The following is a 19,421-nucleotide window of genomic DNA, read 5'->3' on the forward strand; positions in this document are numbered from 1 at the left end:
ACAACTGCAGAGAACTGCACTCCCAGTGTCAGGTGATGGGACCAAATGGTGGGATCCAGTTGCACCATTTTGCCCTTTAATGTCCATGGTGGCTGTGCTGCCTCCGAGGCTGCAGGGCATGGGTCCCCCCAGCAGTGGGTGGACACGGTGGCATCGGGGCTGTGAGGATTTAGCACAAGGCTAAGCACGGCAAAAAAAAGCCTTTCGGCAAAAGGATTTAGAGAAGGCAAGAAGCAGCTGTATCGTGTGGGGCTGGGATCTGCTTGCCCAAGCGTAATGACCTATTTTCCAGCTTTTCCACTCAGGTGACAATGCAGCAGGAGCCGGGCTGCAACTAAAAGCGTCCGTGCTGAACCTGCAGCCCATGCTCAGGGAGGGGGCAAAGGGGGAGGCAGTCAGGTGGAAAGTTTAAAACCACGAGGCTCAAAGATACTAATAAAAGCTGTCCCTCTTCTCAGCATCCCCACCCCTCTGCTCTTTCTGAAGACAAACCCAGCTTAGGGTGAGCAGCAGAGGAAGAGGTCAGCTCCCTGGGAGAAGGCTGCCCTGCAGGGGTTAACTGGGGCTCACAGTAAGAAAAGTGAGTGGGGCTCACTGACTACAGTGACTGGTGTCCCAGTCCTGCCCTCCACGCAGCACCTCTCCCTGCCCTCCTCGTGCTACAGCAGCCTCTGCAATGGACCCCATGGCCCACACCCTCTGTAGGATGTGCTGTGCTGCACGTACTGCATGCTCCCCTCTGGGGCTGCTGTGCCAACTTGTCCTCCCAGGACTGCTGGTAGCCCACATGGCTACTTACTTCAGCATCCATACCTGCCGAAGTGAAAACTCGATGCCCTGACTTAGGCCAAAGCTGTCTTCCGAAGTGGAAAGCTGTTTCCAGAAATGTTGGCTGTGCAGAGAGGGTTCTGCCCATCTTTCACCTCTCCCTCCAGGGGACATTACGAGCCTCTGTGCAAGGAAAAAACAGCATTTCCCTGGGCAGCCAAGCAGGTTCAAGCTGTACCTTCAGCCCTGGCAGCTTGGCATGGGAAAGCTTCTCTTGTTCACAAGCCTGATCTGTGCCTTGGCTCTGCTTGCAGCAGGAGGTCAGAACTGCCTAACATGTTCTTCCCTCTGTTCTCTGTTTCCATTGCATTGTTATCTACGGCTCCACAGCACAAGCAGCAGCACTGTGCTGCTCAAACCCTCCTGTAACACAAGTCCCCTATTGATCCTCTGTAACATCCTTAGTGAGGAGGGGAAGGTAGGCTAGTTTGGGCCTACCTGTCAAGTTCACTCTGCCAGTCAGAGGAATCTAACGCTTCTTTGAAAAGACAGCCTCTTAGCTGGGTTTCCAGCTCTGAATTTACACTCCTAAGAGCAGTTTTTCTCTCCCTGACTTCCCAGGAGAGAAGGAGAAGACACTACCAGCTTGACAGACACGAGAGCTGCTCACCCGCAAGGAGAGTGTGTCTAACAGCAGCTCAGAGTCTAACAGCAACCAGCCCCGATTCAGCACAGTGCCTCCTCTGCCTGAACCCCTGCCCCTTTCCACTCTGACAGCGGATGCACCAGGACAGCCACTTCTGCACTTGCAAGTGCCACGACCTGCGCACAGACCATCCAACATCACCAGCACAGCCGACTCCATTCATGGCATCACTCGTGTTACCTTGCTCATGAATGAACGATAAATGGAAAAAAATCCTGAGTCAGAAACATGTAGGGGAGGAATGAACTAAGGTGAAAGAAAGGATGAAGGTGAACAAACACAGAATGAAGAGTGTGCAAAAAGAAATAAACAAGACATCTGAGAAGCTAATACAAACAAAGAAAGAAAAGATATAAGGAAGATAATGTGCCTCATTTAAAAAGCGTTAATGCATTGGCCCTGACTTTTTCAAAGTAACAAAATGATTTTCCCGCAACACTGGGCAGGCAGATTGGATAAAAACTGCTCAGTACCAGAACAGTGCCCTAACAGCCCAGGCTACCTCTCTGCAGCCGTATTCCCTGGGCTGACAGATCCTGAAACCCTGGGGTAGGTCCCCAGCGACTCCTCACAGCTGGCTGCAGGGCAGGTTGTGAAAGCAGGTGCTCACAAGCAGAGGCTGGATCTTGCTGTGCGGTGCTTGACCACCATAAGTGGATCTTTCTGCGGTTGGATGCTTAAAATTGGTTACAGATGGGATTTACTCCTGTTACATAAAATATTTAAAGCTAGATGTCCAGCCTAAAGTAGCACAAAGAGAAAAACAGCACTCGGGAGGCCTGTGTCTCTCCATTGACTAAAGGAATTCATAAACTGAGAGATGACGCTGAACTTGGTGGTAGGTAACAATAGGATACATCCTGCTTGTAAAGATTGAAGCCTTGTCTGCAAGGGAATATTACATACTGCGTCTCCCTAAAAAAAAAAAAAAACAACCACAGTTTAGGGAGATTGAGCAGTTTAGTGTTTTCAAAGGAAAATTGTAGTTAGATACTCTTGAAAATCCCCTACGCTCTCCCTTGTTCTTCTGGTTAGTGTGTATAATTACCTGTGAGTTATCCAGACACCTTTTCTGGGTTCCAAGAAAATCAATTAAAGTTTGAAAGATAGAGTAGGAGGATGAAAGGGAGAACACAATTTAAGGATGTTTAGGGGTTGGACAGCAGGTGTGGGAAGCCAAAACAGCATACCAAAAGGCTTAAGCCTCTTACTGTGTTTATCCCCACTCACCCCCCACCATGCCCATCAGAAGCTTTGCAACCAGCCTGATGCATCTCTGGAGTTTTGCATTTGCTAGGCAGGATCTTCACAGTGCCAAATGCCACTGTGCACTCCTGAGCTCGGTTGCCTGACTCCAGGAGCAGAGATCAGTTGTCTTGTTTGTCATCCAGCACCGCTCCAATACCCATGGAAGCCAAAATAAGTTTGCAGAGCAGAGACTAATGGCTGGACTTACAGCTGAGTCTGGAGTTTGTAACCCAGGCAGCTCTACCCAGCCTCCATATGCACAAGGGAGGCTGAGGCTTTTGTAGATGTTTTAAAAGCTGTCCTATTATTTATTCATGCGCTTGAGTTAATTCAACCTGGCTGCAATAGAAACAATGCTTACAATACACATTTCTAACACAAGTTTTTGCATCAAGCGAAAGCTAAACTAACACAGCAAGTGGCATCAATAATTGAAATTGCTTTCGGGGGGGGGAGAGGATGGGTCAGAGAGGCTCCAGGGCCAGGCCTGGGATGTGAAGGAGCAGAGATGTGTCCCCCTACACACAGGTTTGCTCCCTGCAGGTGGTTAGTGCCTGTCCAGTGGCTACAGCCTGCCAGTGGCCATTCTGCCTGTGCATTTGAGCCTGCCCAGCAGTGCCTGTTCTCCTGCCCAAGGGACAGAAGAAGGGTCACTTGCACCACAAAAATGAGAGTGGGATCGGGCAAGTTGTGCAGAAACTACATTAGGAGCTATCCTGACTGCCAGATGCTCTCAGGGGAATACCACACATCCTAATAAAGTGGGTAGATGTGGGGACTGCAAGACAAACATTGCCGACTCCATTCTCCCAACCTGTGCCAGTGCTCCTGAGCTAGTCTGATACGGGACTTGTTCTTTATTCACACCAGTGAAATGAGAACCAAACTAGGTCTTAGCCAGTTCTAAAATGCCAGAATGTCTTTGAGCTGCCTCATGCACACGCACAAGCAGCTCAGAAATAGTGACTAGCCCTTGAGCTATAGTGCACTGGAAAATGCCAACACACTGCACAGCATTCCCAGTCCTCTTCTTCCTCCTGCAAAGACAGCAAAAACGTCCAGGGTGATAATCCTGGATGAGGATTTCTACTGGCAATGCCTTGTTTCCATGAATGCTACACCACTGTGTGTGCAGTCATTGCCCAGACAGCTCTCACAAGCAGCTGATGAAAATTTGCTTGCAAAACCCACCAGCCATTTCTATCTGCAAGCTCAAAACTAATACACAAGAGAATAAAAGTAACTGCAAACAGCACAGATGCAACTAGCAGAATGCGTTTGGCAATCTTTCTGTCTTTTTTCCCTTCCTGTTGTAGAACATTCTGTGTATATTTTATGTCTACTTTTACCTTTGCCTTTAAGGAAGACAAGTCAGCAATTTATTGTGAAGAGGGTATGGCAGCAGGAATTGTTAGTGCAAGAACATTATCTGTTGCTTGGAGAGATCAGATACAGGTCTGAACCCAGAATTCAGACTATTCAGACTCAGTTGCTTAAAAACACAACCTCAACAACTTCTTACCTCTAAGCTTTGCTTTCTCCGTCTGTAAATAGGACAGCAAGTGCAGTTCTTTACAGTACATTTGGCATGCTATACTGAGAGACACAGTGGAAACTGTGAGTAATGAGGATGATGGAGTAGGGGCACAGTTTAAAATGGCTCTCCTGCAACATCCAGAGACAATAGAGGCAACTACGCAGCAGCACCTGGGCATTGAGGCTGGGAGGCAGACAACAACCTTTGTGAATCTGTTCACAGGAGCTGCTGACACATCTGTAGTCACATGTGAAATGGAAGAACATGATCATTTGCAGGGATCAAATTTAGGACTACAAAGAAATGCCAGGCCATTGCTATTGCAAGATCTCCCTGTCTGTGTAAAGGCAGGCTTTGGACTTCGGCACAGTATCTGTCAGGGGAAGCAAGCCCATGCATTGCTTGCTGGAAAAAAAGAAGCAACAAATTTTAATTGTAGCTCTCAGCACGATGAGACTGGAGAAAACGTGTCTCATTGCTGGCCAAATCAATACCCATACAGAATATTAAAAATAGGGCTGGACCAAAGGTGAGGTACCCGCAGCAATAGGTAGCAGCAATTGCAGCAGGAAAGGATTTTGAAATTTGGGCCCAAATTTGGCTGCTGAACTGGCATCCTCCCCACATGGAGCACTGCATTTAGCTCTTGGGCCCCCAACATAAGGACACGGAACTGTTGGAGTGAGTCCAGAGGAGGGCCACAAGGATAATAATAAAAGGAGTGGAGCACCTCTGCTTTGAAGAGAGGCTGAAGAAGTTAGTGTAGTTCAGCCTAGGAAAGAGAAGGCTCCAGGGAGACCTTATAGAAGCCTTCCAGTACCTAAAGGGGGCCTACAGGAAAGCTGGGGAGGGACTCTTGATCAAGGATTGTAGTGATAGAGCAATGGCTCTAAAAGAGGGTAGGTTTAGATTAGATATTAGAAAGAAATTTTTTACTATGAGGGTGGTGAGGCACTGGAGCAGGTTGCCCAGAGAAGCTGTGGCTGCCCCATCCCTGGAGGTGCTCAAGGCCAGGCTGGATGGGGCTTTGGGCAGCCTGGTCTGGTGGGAGGTGTCCCCGCCCAGGGCAAGGGGTTTTAATTAGATGATCTTTAAAGTCCCTTCCAACTCAAACCATTCTATGATCATATGATGATTCTATGATTTTTCTGTGGAGTAGAAGTGGTGTGTGTGTTGGATTTAGGGTTTTTGTTGGACTTGTTCAAGAGAACCATCAAGTTCAAGGGAGATGGAGTTAACATCTTGGAGAGTGGGAGAATACTACAAAGGACTGCCTAATGGAAAGGAAGCTCTCCGTAAGAACTGTGCTACTGCCTAAGGAAAGAAAGATTTAGCCGAGTGCTCATCATCTCTAGAAATGGGTCTCTGAATGAGCTTGTTGCCCCCTGACCACACACATCACATCACCATGCATGGCAGCCCTCACACTCACGCTCTAGCATAAACTCCCCTTGCCATCACTGCTGTGGCTCACAGGGTTAGGCAGAGGCAGTGTACCAGTGCTTTTTATCATATAGAGAGCTGTGCTTTCTCCTTCTCCCTCATCTGAATGGCAAGAAGTAGATCAGGACCAAGCAGCAAATGAAGGCTCATCTTGGTTCCCCAGGGCTGTCTGCAGAAAGCATGTCATCTTGGACAATGCTCAGAAAAATGGGTTAAGATGCTTTTCTTCCCAACGCTTCTATGCTTCTCCTGTGATGCTCACAGCAGGGGGCTGACAAGTTAGCAATAGTTAGCAACATGGAAGGCAGAGCAATACGCAGGCACTGAAGTAGCATGTATGGGTCGTAGGTGCTTCCAGGATTTTGCAGCCCAGATTGCAAGGCTTGAAAAAGTCTTCAAGTGTAGGCTCTTCAGGTGTAGGCTGAGAGATGCATGGCTTGTGTGAGCAGGAGAGGGTCACAGTGAATGAACTGAAGGGAACAATCCAGAAAAGACAGCCACTGAACAGAAGCAGGGAGGAAACCTGGCATCTTGTTTGGAATGGGAATGTTCCCCAATGCCCAGTGACTTACAGACTAAACCATTAGTAGCAGGCCTCTTCATTACCACCAACAGGATGAGCTCCTTGCTTATTTTCTCCATTGAGTGGCTGGAAAAATGGAAAATCCCACCCACTGCAGACCCGGACAGCGAGAGAGCCAGCATTTGCTGTCTTGCTGGACTCACAGCAAGGAATAAATGTTCTTCATCCTCTGCCTCTCTCAGCACTTCCCAGAAAGTATCAGAGGTGCTTTATCTGGATGGGGTGAGACTCCAGTCACAGAGTTCCCCAGCCACAAAACCTCCCAGCATCACTAGTCTTACCCCTGATGGTGCTGAGCTACTGCTAGCAGATGGCAGGCCCTCTGGGAAGGATAAACTGAAATGAAAGACTTGCTGATACAAAGGGGCAAACACATTGCTTGGAAATGCAATGAGGGGCACCAGACAGGGAGTGGGAATGGTGCAGCCAGGGGCAAGGTGGGCTGGCGACTCCTTTATAGGGCAGGGAGGAGAGGAAGAGGCTTCCACACTTACTCCAGGACATCTCTGTTGAACTGTTTCTTGCTGTTGCCCAGGAACTCCCCAATCATCTGGCGGCTGAGGCCCTTCCTCTGGAGCAGGAAGTGTGCCACTCCTATCGGGGTATCCGGGATGAAGCCTCGGGAGATCAGGAACTGGATCCCTTTGTCTGGGTTTCTGAAAAGGAAGGACAGGGACATGGTGAGTTAGCAGAACGCCTTTGAGGCATCATCTCATGACTTACAGCATTGCAGCCCTCAGGGTGTGCAGGGACCAGGGATGAGATCTGGGCACAAGTCCCTTTGCTACTGTCTCAAGGAAGCTGGGGTTGCACCTTGTGTAGGGCAGATGAAGGTGAAGGAAAGCCTTAGAAGGCATTGCTGCCATGGGCAAACGAGGTTCAAGACACAGAGGGGGATAAGCAAAGGGGAGGGTACATTTTCTGTAACAAAAATTCATTCTCTTTTTCATACATTTTTACTGCTCAGCGTTGAGTGACACTTTCTGCTTTCCTTACTTGAAATCCCATGCTCATATTTGCATTATTTCTTCCTCTAGTCTTCCCCACCCTTATCTGTGTTTTTCTTCCCTTCTCTATTGATTTGCCCCCTCAGGCAGAAATCTGTGCTCGTGTGTAGGTGGATGAAAGCATGCACCTGGAGAACGCCTTGTCAGAGCTGGGAAAGAGCTGTGCACGGCTCTCAGACTGAGGGCTTTTCTCCCTCACTGGCTGTGGGTGTCCCTCTCAGATCAGGCTGGGTGCTGAGTGGGCCCACCTGCCTGTCTGGGGGAGCTTTTCTGCTTGGTGGAGTGCCAGTGTCTGTGCCTGCCTCTCAGGGTGTAGCATGTCTCTACCAGTACACACATCCATGTGTGTGCGTGTCCCCTGTACATGCAGATTTCTTTTGTACCATACATGTTCCCAGGAGCCTGTTGTGTCCACACATTTTGTCTTTTTCCATATGTCTCCTATAAGGACACATGTTTCTATGCATCCTGGGAGTGGCCGTGAGTCCATGGGGGTGCCTGTCCCACAGCACACACCGGAATGAGTGTAAGGGTGCATCATGCAGGGGGGTTTCTTCCTATACCTCAGTCTGTCCCACTGAAGGGCCTCAGTCATGGTGCACTATGGCTGAGGGGAATTAGTGCAATGCCTGGAGGATTTCCACATTCTTTTCATTCTCTGAGCTGGTGAGTGGGGAGAGGTAAGAGGGTAGCACCCTTATGAGATGGAAGAAAGGATGACATACTTCCACCATTAACCCAAATTCAAGGATCTTTGGCAAGGCTCAAGGACTGAGTTTGCTTAGGCAGTTCCCTGGGGTGAGGAAAGGATAGGATGAGATCTCCGAGCACGTGAATGCATGATATGTGCAGGCACAGACTGTGACACTGTCAGGTGGTGAAGAATGTGGGTGAACAACATATGTCTAGCTATAAGGGGATCAGCACTCAGGAGAATGGCCTGCTCCCTACAGGGGCTTCATGGTTATACAAAAAGTAGTTGGGCTTAAAATAGTTCTGCTTACTCTGTAATGTCACAAAAAAATAATATCCTGCAGAGTGTGGCATCCTCAGGAGAAGTGTCTGGGAGAACAAGTCAGCCCATTACATTTACAAACAGGAGAGCTGCAAGATCCAATGTTGAAAAACCCAGCCCTTCTTCAAGGAAAAGCAGCAGTGTCCCTTCTGTATTGTCATATAGATCTCCTGGTTCACCTCTGAAGAGCACAGGCTAAGTTTTCTGCTAAGTGCAAGGGTTAGAGGGACATGGTTGAAGTCAAGCTCAGCAACACAGGTTCATAAAATGGACCTTCAAGTGCATACTTCAGTGTTTGGCAAGGATCAGTATAGTGTTCAAGGCAAGAGGATGTTCTCAGCTTCACCAGTGTGACTCCAAAGCCACTGGACTGACTTTGGATTCATTCCAGAGGAACCGGGAGCTGACTGTGGCTAGGAAAATGCAGCTCATATACTGGCATAGATATGAAGATTTCAGAAGGGATGGCACACACATAGCAAGAGGATGTAGGATAAAGCAGGCCAGCTCTGACAGCCCTCCTGCACTCCCCAGAGTGTAACTCAAATATACATGAACATACAAATCTTTCACTAACAGCAGCCTTACATCAGCCATTCCCCAAATTCAAGCTGTTCCCCACAAAATCCTGATAGTGATACAGCACCTCTGCAACTAAACACCTGCAGATGTATCTCACACACTGCAGCATGTGCCTTTTACCAGATGTGAAGCAAATAGCTTCATTTCCCCCCCTCCTGAGCTCCTTGCCATTTCCCTTCGTGTTGCAGGGGTGTTAAGCGCGGCCAGCCAATGCTGCGGGATTCCTCACGTCCTGCTGGCTTTCCCTCTGCCCACGCAGCCAGCTGCCCACACACGCTGAGTTACTGCAGCAGTGCTGCATAACGAGGCACTCTCCCTCCCAGGGAATCCACCCCCTCGCTGTGGAGGGGGCACAGGGAAAGTGCCATAGCAGTGCAGGCTCTCAGGGGCCTGCTCCGAAACAGAGCGCTGCTCACAGGAAACACTGTGTGAGGCCGGGACTGTGGCAGAGGGATTGGGGTGGACTATAGTGTCACAAGGGGAGCCATGTGTCCCTTAGTTTTCCACCCTTTTTCCCTACCCTCCGACGTTTTGTCACGATAACTGAGCCTCACAGGTTACTGGCACGTTATTTCAGCAGCTAGTTTCAAGGCAGCAGGGGAGGCCTGGCCAGAAAGTTGTGTTTTGTAGCTCTGCAGTGTTATTCAGTCTTTCATCCCACAGGGGCCTGCAACATGCAGTGAACCCAGGTCGCTGAATGAAGGAGGACAGCAAAGCCGCTTCCCCAAATGACCTGGTGTTGCTAATCTGTCACATGAATGTGTGCCAGGCAGGCTTCGGGAGGAGGAGTGGCTGGGAAAAGACATTTTCACTCCTGTTTTATCATCACATCAGTGCTCGTGTCAGCTCTGCAGGAACCAAAGAAAAGCACATTGGATGCAGGAACTCCTGCCAAGCATGGCTGAAAATACTGAAACACATAGTTTGCAGAGATTTGAGCCCCATGTCCACCTCCAGAAGGACTCCTATTCCAACACAAACACTACAACATCTGTGTGGGGCTGGAAATATCTCTATCATAATCAGCCCCCATCTGTCCCCAGTGCCTACCTCCTCTCATTCCAGCCTGCCTGCATTGTTTAGGCAAATCTGTGCACGGCCAGAGCCTGACTTTGATATATACACGTGAACCCACCTGTTCACAACCTAATCTCAGAGCTAGTAAAATGTTCTCCTCAGTATTCTCCTGAGCTCTCTATAAGACCCAAGTCTGTCCTTACAGCATTTCAGCTCTGTTATGTGCTCTGTGTCCAGCCCTCTCATCCAGATTCCTTCCTCCTGGAGTCCACAGCCTCCATCCTACACATATTTAATCCCTTTATTGCTTCTTGTCTGTACTAAACTTTTGTCTGTAACTGTGTAAACCTCTGTCCTTGCTCTGACAAAAAGGCCCATGGTACTGCATGATAAAACATTTTGCCTGTATGTATGTGTTACATTCCCAGCACCTTCCTCAGGGGACTCAAATGGAAACGAAGACAGCATGAGATAAGGGTGTGATGATGGGGCAAAAAAACACTATTTCTCATGGCTTGGTTTGATGAGAAATGTCTCATTGAAAGACAAAGTGCAAATCTAAAGCTCCTTATTGGAGTTCAGCTGCTTTCTGCCAATCTACAATAGGTTATGTGTAACCCTTCGAGTTCACCTCTTCTGAATATACTCTTTGAGCTGCTCTGCTTTTGCTTTCACACCTACAGCCTTTTCATAGGGTATCAGACTCAGATGTGTGAGAGACTGAGATGACTAAACCTGGTCTGTCAGGTGAAAAAAATCCACCCAAATATCAGAAAGAAAACAACAGCCAGAGCATTCATACTGGAATCATTAAGATCAGCTCTTTCTTTTTCCTTGGAAATGCCCCATTTTAAGAAACCGAGGCTGGTTTTACATCCACAGCTATGCTTGTGGCTTTGCAACAGAATGGAGCAGGATGCCAAATGGACAGTAACTGAAGCAACTGAATGTAGGATGCCAATGGACAGCAACACAAGGTTCTGAATTCAGGACAGCATGGAGCACTGGGCTTGTTCCCTTGTCAGGCAGAAGATCGGAACAGCACTGGGGAAAATTTAGGGAAAAAGCTACTGGGCAGCCACCATGTGGTCTGCATTGGATGCTGAGAGGTCCATGCCCTTGAATATGAAAGAACTTCCCCAGAGACAGACCTAGCCCAAGAGCCTGCCATCATCTATTCTTGTGAAGCATGAAGTAGTCTGGGAAACACAAAAGATGAAGAGTCACTTACATATTGAAGAGATTCAGCCCAATGCGGTAGAGGCGCTTCCTCATGGTGTCTGTGGAAAGCGTGGGGGACTTGCAGCTAGCTGGGTTCTCACAATGGTACCGTGGGAGGCTGAGGATCATGGCTTGCAGTGCTTCTTTTGAGGACACCTCAGAAGCTGATTTTGCTGAAGTGGAGGTGCTACTGCTGCTCAGCTGTTCTGAGTTGTCTGCATTCTCAGACTCGGAGCCTTTGCTTTGCCCTGTCTCGTTGTTAGCATCGAGCTGGAGCTTCTGCACTGCCATCTGCCCAGGTTCTGCACTGCTGTCTCCTGTGCCATTAGTGTTGACATTCACCTCGGTGAAAGTGTGGCTGTTCTGGAGAGTTCTGGACTCAGGTAAGCTCTCTGGGGCAGCCTGTGGTTCACTGGTTTCTCCCTCCCCTTCTCCTGGGCTTTCTTCAGCCTTGGTGGCTTGAGAGAGCCCAGCCTGGGCATTGCTGCTGAGGCAGTTTGCCATGGACACCGAGGTAGACGATGAGACAGAGATATTCTTGTTGTCAATCTGGACCGTGACATCTCGAAAAGCCATCATGAGAGTGCTGCTGCTCTTAGGCAGGGTATCTGGCAGGAGCCCTTCCTCTTTCTCCTTGTCCTGCAGCTCAGCTTCTAAGTCTTGGTTTGGCTGCATTGAGCTGGCGCTGAAGGTCTCTCTTATCTGGTATGAGCCTCCATCTTGTAGCGAGCACATGGTCTTCAAGCTCCAAGTGCTAAGGGCATCATCAATAGACTTGGCCAGGGACTGAACTTGTTCCGTGAAGGAGTCCTCCAGCTCAGTCAGCGCCCCGCTGATTGTGGCTGGCAAAGATGGGGACCTCACCAACGGGATGCCCACAAAGTTGTACCCTTCTACTAGGGCTTTCTCAGCAGAGAAGCTCTCGGAGTTCTGGACCCGGACTTTCCTCAGGGATATGCGGCGTGGCATGCGGCTCTCCAGCAGTGAGTTGCGGATCTTCTCAAAGTTCTTGCTGAGCTGGTATTGCCGGAAAGCAGTTTGGATGGTGCAGGCTGCCCTGCGAGACACCAGGTGACCTCCGTATTTGTGCTCTAGCATTTCGATCTGAAAGACACACAAAGAAGAGAGGTTTTTTGTTAGTTGACTTGTGATGGATTCCCATGACCCCACTTGCTACACTGATTTGTCTGTAATGACTGTCAGAGGAACTTCTAGTATTGAACTAGCCTTTTCCTACATTGCTCTGCCCTTGATATCAACAGAAGGCCTCTGTTTAGACATGGCTGTTTCAAGCATCAGCATTGTGAACTTTCTTACAGCTGTACCATGATGATGTCCCCTCCTAGAGCACTACCTATATGAGCTAGAGCCTGGCAGTGCCCTTCCTTTGCATTCCCACTTCTGATGGTCTTTAGGGCAGGCTCATCACTTCAAATACACTATTCCAGCAACGTGTCTTCCTGCTCAACAGTGCTCCGTCAATGTCAACCATCCCTTGTCTCAGAGTGCTACTATGCTCCTCCCATCCTTAGTCACCTTTGAAAATACTCCCAGAAGAAAGGAGAACCCATTCAGAAAAAAGGAAAGAATAGATGATTTCTAAAAGCAGAAAATGTTGGCTTGATCATAGCAGCTAGCAAGAACCTTCAACTTCCACAGAAGTCAGTGGAAGTTGGGTTTGTTCTGTTTCTTTTAGAAGGCCCTCTAAATCCCAGCGTGTCTTCCTTTCTGATCTCTGACTTTTTTAAGTGTTAACCAGAAGTGAAATGGAAACAACACAAGAACAGAAACACTCTCGGTTTTGAAAGGTAAGAAGTTCTGATTTTAAATGTTGAGACATGATACTAAGAACAACTGGTAGGAGGATTTACTCCTTCCAGAGCTGGTAATAACATATGCACGTGTAAATACACATACATACAGCTAAGTGGCATCTGAACAGGCTTCAAAAAGCAAGTATATATGGCCATTTTTCTTTCATAGTCTAGTATTTGTACTTCCTGGGAATGCCTTCACTCTTATTTTTCTGCTGGGCCTTCACTAACATACTATAGGAAAATGTTTGCTGTCTTGGTTCCAAAGGAGTGACTGACAGTGGACATGGGTGGCAGTATGAAGATGATGGTGGATGATGAAATTGGAGAAAAAAGAAGGACGAATTCAAATTAACTTCACTGAGGCTTTGTCTGAACTATTAGTTGAACTCTACATTGTCTACACTTCATAGGGCAGGGCACAGGTGCAGACTGTAGTGTACATATGGTTGTGCACATGTAGAAAAGAGTGTAAAAGGAGAAGAGCAGGACTGAGATACTGGCAAACTCTGTCCTGAATTAACAGAGGATTCACTACATTGTTCGTGTGAAGAGTATCCCTATACACAGATACACACTGCTGCCCCTCAAGCTATGCCTTGCTGGCCCAGTATTCACAGGGTGAAGAAGGACTGAGCTCACAGAAGATCTGAGGTAAAGTGCAAACTACTTTTGTAGTCACAGCCAGAGTGAGACATGAGCCCAGCTCTCAGAGTCATGTCATGTCATCTGCTTCCTTCTTCTTCTTTTTTTTTTTATAACACTATGTAAGTTGCAGATAAAATCACCAGTGAGTGGTCTGGATACAAGTGAGGGCCTGGAATGACAGCTGTGAGAAGTGCAAATCACCCCTGGCATCTTTCCAGTATTAATTCCCCTGCAAGTAAGGGAAGATGATAAGACTTCAGGAGATGACAGCAAGACAGGAATGACATGAGCCCAGCCATTCTGCCCCTGTTCTGGCACCCTGGCTGCTGGAATAAGAATCAAAGTCTTTGCCCATTGGCACCCCATCACCACAGGCAGCAATAGGTCTAGGGATCCTGTTACACTGGATGGGAGGCTGCCATTTCATGGGCAGAGCAAGGGGATAACATCCTTTCATATTTCCCTCTGCGGAAGTGAAGAAGGGCCCCTTTGTCTTGCACTTCTGTTTTCTGTTTGCCTTCCTTCTGAATTCGTATCTGCCCAAAGGAAGGACCAAAGGCCATCACTGACAAATACCAGCAATTTGCTTAGCAGTAGGGTCAGTCATGCAGTTGTAGAGGCATCTGGCTCAGATCTCTGCATACCCCTAAATAAAAAAGTATTGGCATAGTATTTGCCCTACTGCCCTCCCAAAACATATCTACAGAACTGGCTCTAAAAAATCACCTACACGATGATCATGGATTCAGGTTCATTTACTGCAAGACCCATCAGTAAGTTTCTTTGGAAAACCAACATCTCCACTTATCCCCAGAGTCTGTTTGATGTAGCATGAAAGGGGAATGCAGGGACAAGAACTGATTCTCGGTAGTCAGCAGAAGCGTTTTGCTAAGTTCCCTGTCCCTAGTTCCAAAATAACCATCTGAAATCCCACCATCAATCCAGCACTCCTGCCACGCCGCTTCAAAGCTGGCCTCCCTGGAAAGAGAGTGAGCTATCCCTTGGCCCTTTGTCTCCAGGAGGAAGCTTCGTGTAAATAAATGCAAATTAAACCAGTAACCTGCACAGGCCCAACCCAGACAGTTATTGCTGACAACTGACCATGAGCACTTAATATAATGGTCTGGTTAATCAAAATGTAGAGCTAATTGTGTTGGGAGGGAAAGAGGAACAAATGGGAGGGACAGACACAGCTATTTGAGGAACAGAATAATAGTAAGAGACAAAATAAAGCAGAAGCAAGAGCCTTATAATTATCTGAGGTTTCCAAGGAGGTGACAGCCATTCTGAAAATGTGAAATTCATATGCTCTGATCTTATTAAAGGCCAAGACAAGAAGTCACTGCTGATCTGAAGTAAAAGGCCAGTTTCTCTCATGCAAGGACAGTTCCCAAAAAGGCAGATTTTAACAACTAAGAGGAGAGATCCTTCTAAAAATCTAAAGGAAAGGTGCAAGCTGTCAGTGCCTTGACAAAACTATCACAAGTTTTTTTGCAGTCCGTTATCTCAGTCTTCCCAAAGGACTAGGGCATTAAGGATCAGAACAACATGCAAAGTGAGAGGACTCCTAGCCTAGTCTGTTCTCCAGTTCATACCAGAAGTGCAAGGGCAGGTTCTGCATGTGGTGTGCTGCCATCCAGCCCTGGCCAAAGCAAGGGGCATCTTACAGTGTCTTGCAGCTGGCATAACTAAGTCCCAGGGACTGTTCTAAAGGATGCTTGAGATGACTGCCAAAGCCAGAAGCAGCACACCCATAAAGCAGTGCCCTCCTCACCTGTGCTCTGCAGGAATGGGTCTCTGTCTCGCTCCCCTTGATGCAGCCCAGCCATTTATGGTTCACCGATGTCTGAGACGTTCACATTTGCTACCAGGTTTAGCTAACTGACCCTCCAGAGGAATTAAGGATTTCACACAGCTGTTGGTCTGTTTTCCTCCTCTCAAGAGGAAGAAAGGGCATCCATTAGCACACCACAGCAGTCACAGGTAATGGAGATGTATGTCTGGCTTGCTGCAGGAAGCTTCCCTGCCCATTTGAGGGGCGAGAAAGGCCAGACATGATTGGCCTTCTCTCACTCCTAATAAACCCTATTAATCACAAGTAATTGCCTACTTAAAGCTACTCTTCTCTGGGGAATGATCCGACAGCCGGCGCCAAAGGAAGGGAAAAGCAAGAGGGGGCAAGGGGATTTCAAAGAATAATTAGCTTAATACATTTCTGGGCCTCAACACGAACACTCAGTCTGAGCAATTCAAGCCTTGTGGCTGAATTATAAATGGCTGGGAAATATCCATTGCCACGAGAGATTGCACATGAAGGGAGATTTAACAAGGTCAGCCTAAGGCAAGCTAAAGTGTCAGGCCTGGATGTGGCCAAACAGTTGAGGTACACACCCCATGGCTTTGCTTCCCATCGGCATAAATGCATAAGTTTGCCAGGAGAGAATGGGACTGATCTTCCTCTTGGTTAGCATCAGTTTTCCACCCAGGTTGCCACTGAACATGCCTACATGCCTCCATGTTAGCAAGAAGAGAATCAGGCTTAGTGACAGAATCTGAGATGCTTGAGTAAATGTATGTACTGTCAAAAAAAGAAAAATATCTTGATGATATTTCTCTATCACCCTTTTTTAACACCCCCCCCAAACACACACCAATACCAACCTCTACAATGGAAGGACACTGCTATAAAGGTCATGTGCTAATGGGATGTTTTCCTTCATACATGAGACATCTGTCAGCCCTTCAGCACAGAAAGCTCATCTCTTCTATGATTTCCATTTTACCAACAAAGCATAAACTTAGGAGAACTCTCAACCCGCTGGTATAATCCTGGGGGACAACGACTGGTAGATGAACTGCACCTCCAAGCTGTGCAGAGGAGGCTTTATGCTGCCCTCCTTTCTTAGCAGCACTCAGTCCTCTCTCAAGAGCTAAATGTGACCTCAACTACACTGTGAGGCTAAAGATCTCTCTTTCCACCTGTTTATAATATATTAGTAGTACTTATAGGAAGAAAATTCATGCTGTGACTAGGGAACTACTGTCACTGTGCTGTGAGGGTCTTGTCACCCTTGTTCCTGTTCAAGAGAACTCCTCAACAAGTAAATTGATACGAATACCTGTGAAAACACATACTACAGACTGCAAGACTGGAGGAATTAATACTTTTCTCTCCTTGGAAATCTCCCCTTCCAGAGCAGGAGGTAATCCACGGAGAACATCCATCAGGCTGGGGAAGCACATGTACTATAATCCCCCTTCGCTATGAGAAAAATGGTTCCACCTATGAGACAGGCAAGGTCCCTGCAAGGTCAGTACTGTGAGGCAATGGAATTTAATGAACAAGCAGCTAACATGTCTCTCTGTCTCACATGCATCCAGGGCAGGTCTGGCCTCTGCTGCAGCAACAGTGATGGGACAACGTGACCTTAAAGCTAAAATAACACAGGACACACACTCCCCAGGACAAATCGGAGCATCTCTAGGACATTGAGGAGGCTAAGCCCATATATAGCAGCCAAGATCTGGCCCACCCTGAGGATATGTCACATTAGTCTGTGAAGCCAGTTAATTAGTCTCCCTTGTTTCTTTTCCTGGTGTGAAGCAAAAATTCTGTTTGAGCTGGGTATGCAGTATCTGAGAAGGACAGAGCTAAAGAACCAAGGCCTCTTTTCTGCTCAGGAATTTAGTGAGCCAACGATCTGACATATCTGTTTTGGGACAGCAGCAATGCCTTGAGGGAAATGGCAGAGAGATGTCCCAGAAGCAGCAGTTTCTTCTGTGGGAACCTCATTAGCCAAGACCCTTCATCTGCAATAGCACAGCTCCCACTGAGTTCTCCCACTGAACATAACCTGGACAGTGTTGCTAGCACTTGCTTGTCCACTCCATCTCACATCCTGCAGGGTCTGTGTATTAGACAGCCTCTGGTTGAGCTGCCATTCCAGGGAAAAGTCGGAAACAATTCTTTAGGTCTTGTTTTGTACAACAGCTCTCCTGGGCTGTAATCTGCAGAGACAAGGGGTGGCGAGGGCACATTCCACCTCATTGCCTTTGAGTGAAGAGGCCAGCTGCTATTAGCCCCTGTCCCACTATCCCTGGCTGAGAGCCCCATTGGGAAAGGCAGCTAGAGATGGGTTGACTGTGCTCTGGAGCTAGGCTGTAGCCTCAGGCACAGGAGGAGAGGCTTGCAACTTCCAAGACTGAATGATTTTCTCTCAGCCTGGTAAACCTGCCTGTCTCTTCAGCACCCACCACTGGACTGAAGGATGTGAAGGTAGCAATACATTAACACTATGGTAGATAACTGTGCAGGACACTTCAGAATAAACCACACTCCCCCTAAGAGCTCATGCTTTGAAGAGGCTAACATGGAAGTGCACACGGGTCCTGCCCAGGGTGATCCAAGACAGCAAGATGGCTATTGGAGACTTCTCTTATGAGGGAGGTTTTTTGAGACAATCATTTGCTGGGAACCCTACAGGTACCATGCACTTCTGTGCAGGCAGCATCTCTGGATGCCACAAGCCTCATCTGCCTACAAGTCAACTCTAAACCTACAGTCACACCTGAGTACAATTTCGGACCACAGAACTCTGGCAATGAGGAGCAAAGCCCAGCAGGCTTGGGTGAAAGAAGTGTTGCAGCCACAGGTGGTGAAGTTACTTCCTCTGTCAGCCCCACACAGCCAAAGGGCCAGGCCTGCTCAGGCAGGGCAAAAGATCCGAGCGAACAGGAGGCTAAGGAATTTGCAGAAATACGGCACACCATGGTGTGAATGCAGTCCCACCCGCCCCATCCCCTTCTCCCACAGCCTGAGGAGGAAGCCTCTGTACCTGTTTATTCTTTAGGTCAAGGGAGAGCTCATAATCGGAGGCAGCTGCATGGGAACACGAGGCCGTCCCTTTGCTGCGCTGCACTCTCACTGGGGAGCCCGTGTGGTGGAGGCTCGCCTTCTGCACCAGAGGGGAACACCCCGCTGCCTGCTCTTCTTGGAGCTCCGCATGCTGGGCTTTTAGCGTCAAGGTGTCGGACCTGCCTTCCTGGCCACTCTGTCTGCCGGCCTCCTTCGGATCCTCCGATTCACACCCGGCTTTCTTGCTTGAGGAACCGCTGGGATCGTCACTGTGAACAAAACGCAATGTATCTCTTTTTTATTTGTTTTTTGATTATTATTTGTATTATTATTACTTGTATTATTCGTGTTATTGTTCACTATACTCTTTCACTGATCTGCATTTTCAATGCTTAGGGAGTCTGCGCTGCAAGGGGTGTCTTTCAGGGATGGAGCAGGACTGTGCAGCTATTCCTCACTCCCTGAGAGCAAGCACACCAGTTCTGCACACACTGCAGCTGCCTGGCTGCTCAAGGTGCTACAGTTGACGGTCAGGGGCCAAAGAGGGTGTCACAGACGAAGGACACCCCTCCTGCCCCCTGGAGCAGCTGACAGTCACCTCTGTGCCCTGCTGCCGACTGCTTGCTATCTCCCTGTGCACCCCAGAGGCTCATCTGTTACAGAGCCTGGATCCCAAGGATCCAGCTTTCCCCTGGAGCTTCTGTGGGCATGTGAGAAACTGTGTGAGGATGGCTGAATGCTGCAGACTTTCCAGAGAAACTCTGGAGAGCTGAGAGCATAACACTGCAGCAGAGCCAGCCAGCCAGCCCTAAGGTCCTGACTCTTTAAAGCAACTCTGCGACACAGCCATAGCAGGCTGCAGAGCTTCCATAAAAGAAGCCGTTTCTTTCTGAGCCACAGGACAGATTGCTGTGCCACCAAGGTCTTGTGGAGAAAGCAAAACACCCTTTTCTCCTGTCAGCCACGGCAGTAATTGT

The 19,421-nt window shown here is 48.2% G+C and overlaps 1 protein-coding gene across 4 annotated transcripts in view; it reads right to left on the bottom strand.

The window, feature by feature from the left end:
* IQSEC3 (IQ motif and Sec7 domain ArfGEF 3) overlaps window positions 1–19,421 on the bottom strand; it is a 102,108-nt gene that overhangs the window by 21,652 nt on the left and 61,035 nt on the right. For 3 of the 4 annotated variants that reach the window (XM_082781024.1, XM_082781021.1, XM_082781022.1), the window contains exons 3-5: window positions 18,425–18,713; window positions 11,138–12,231; window positions 6,780–6,941 (exon numbers count right to left, since the gene is read on the bottom strand). In XM_082781024.1, coding sequence (XP_082637150.1) covers window positions 6,780–6,941; window positions 11,138–12,231; window positions 18,425–18,713 — 1,545 coding nt within the window. The remainder of the gene's footprint in view (window positions 1–6,779; window positions 6,942–11,137; window positions 12,232–18,424; window positions 18,714–19,421) is intronic. The other variant, XM_082781023.1, reaches the window with a different exon arrangement.

This window comes from Aythya marila (assembly GCF_965140915.1).
Source record: "Aythya marila genome assembly, chromosome: 1".
Classification (NCBI taxonomy): domain Eukaryota; kingdom Metazoa; phylum Chordata; class Aves; order Anseriformes; family Anatidae; genus Aythya; species Aythya marila.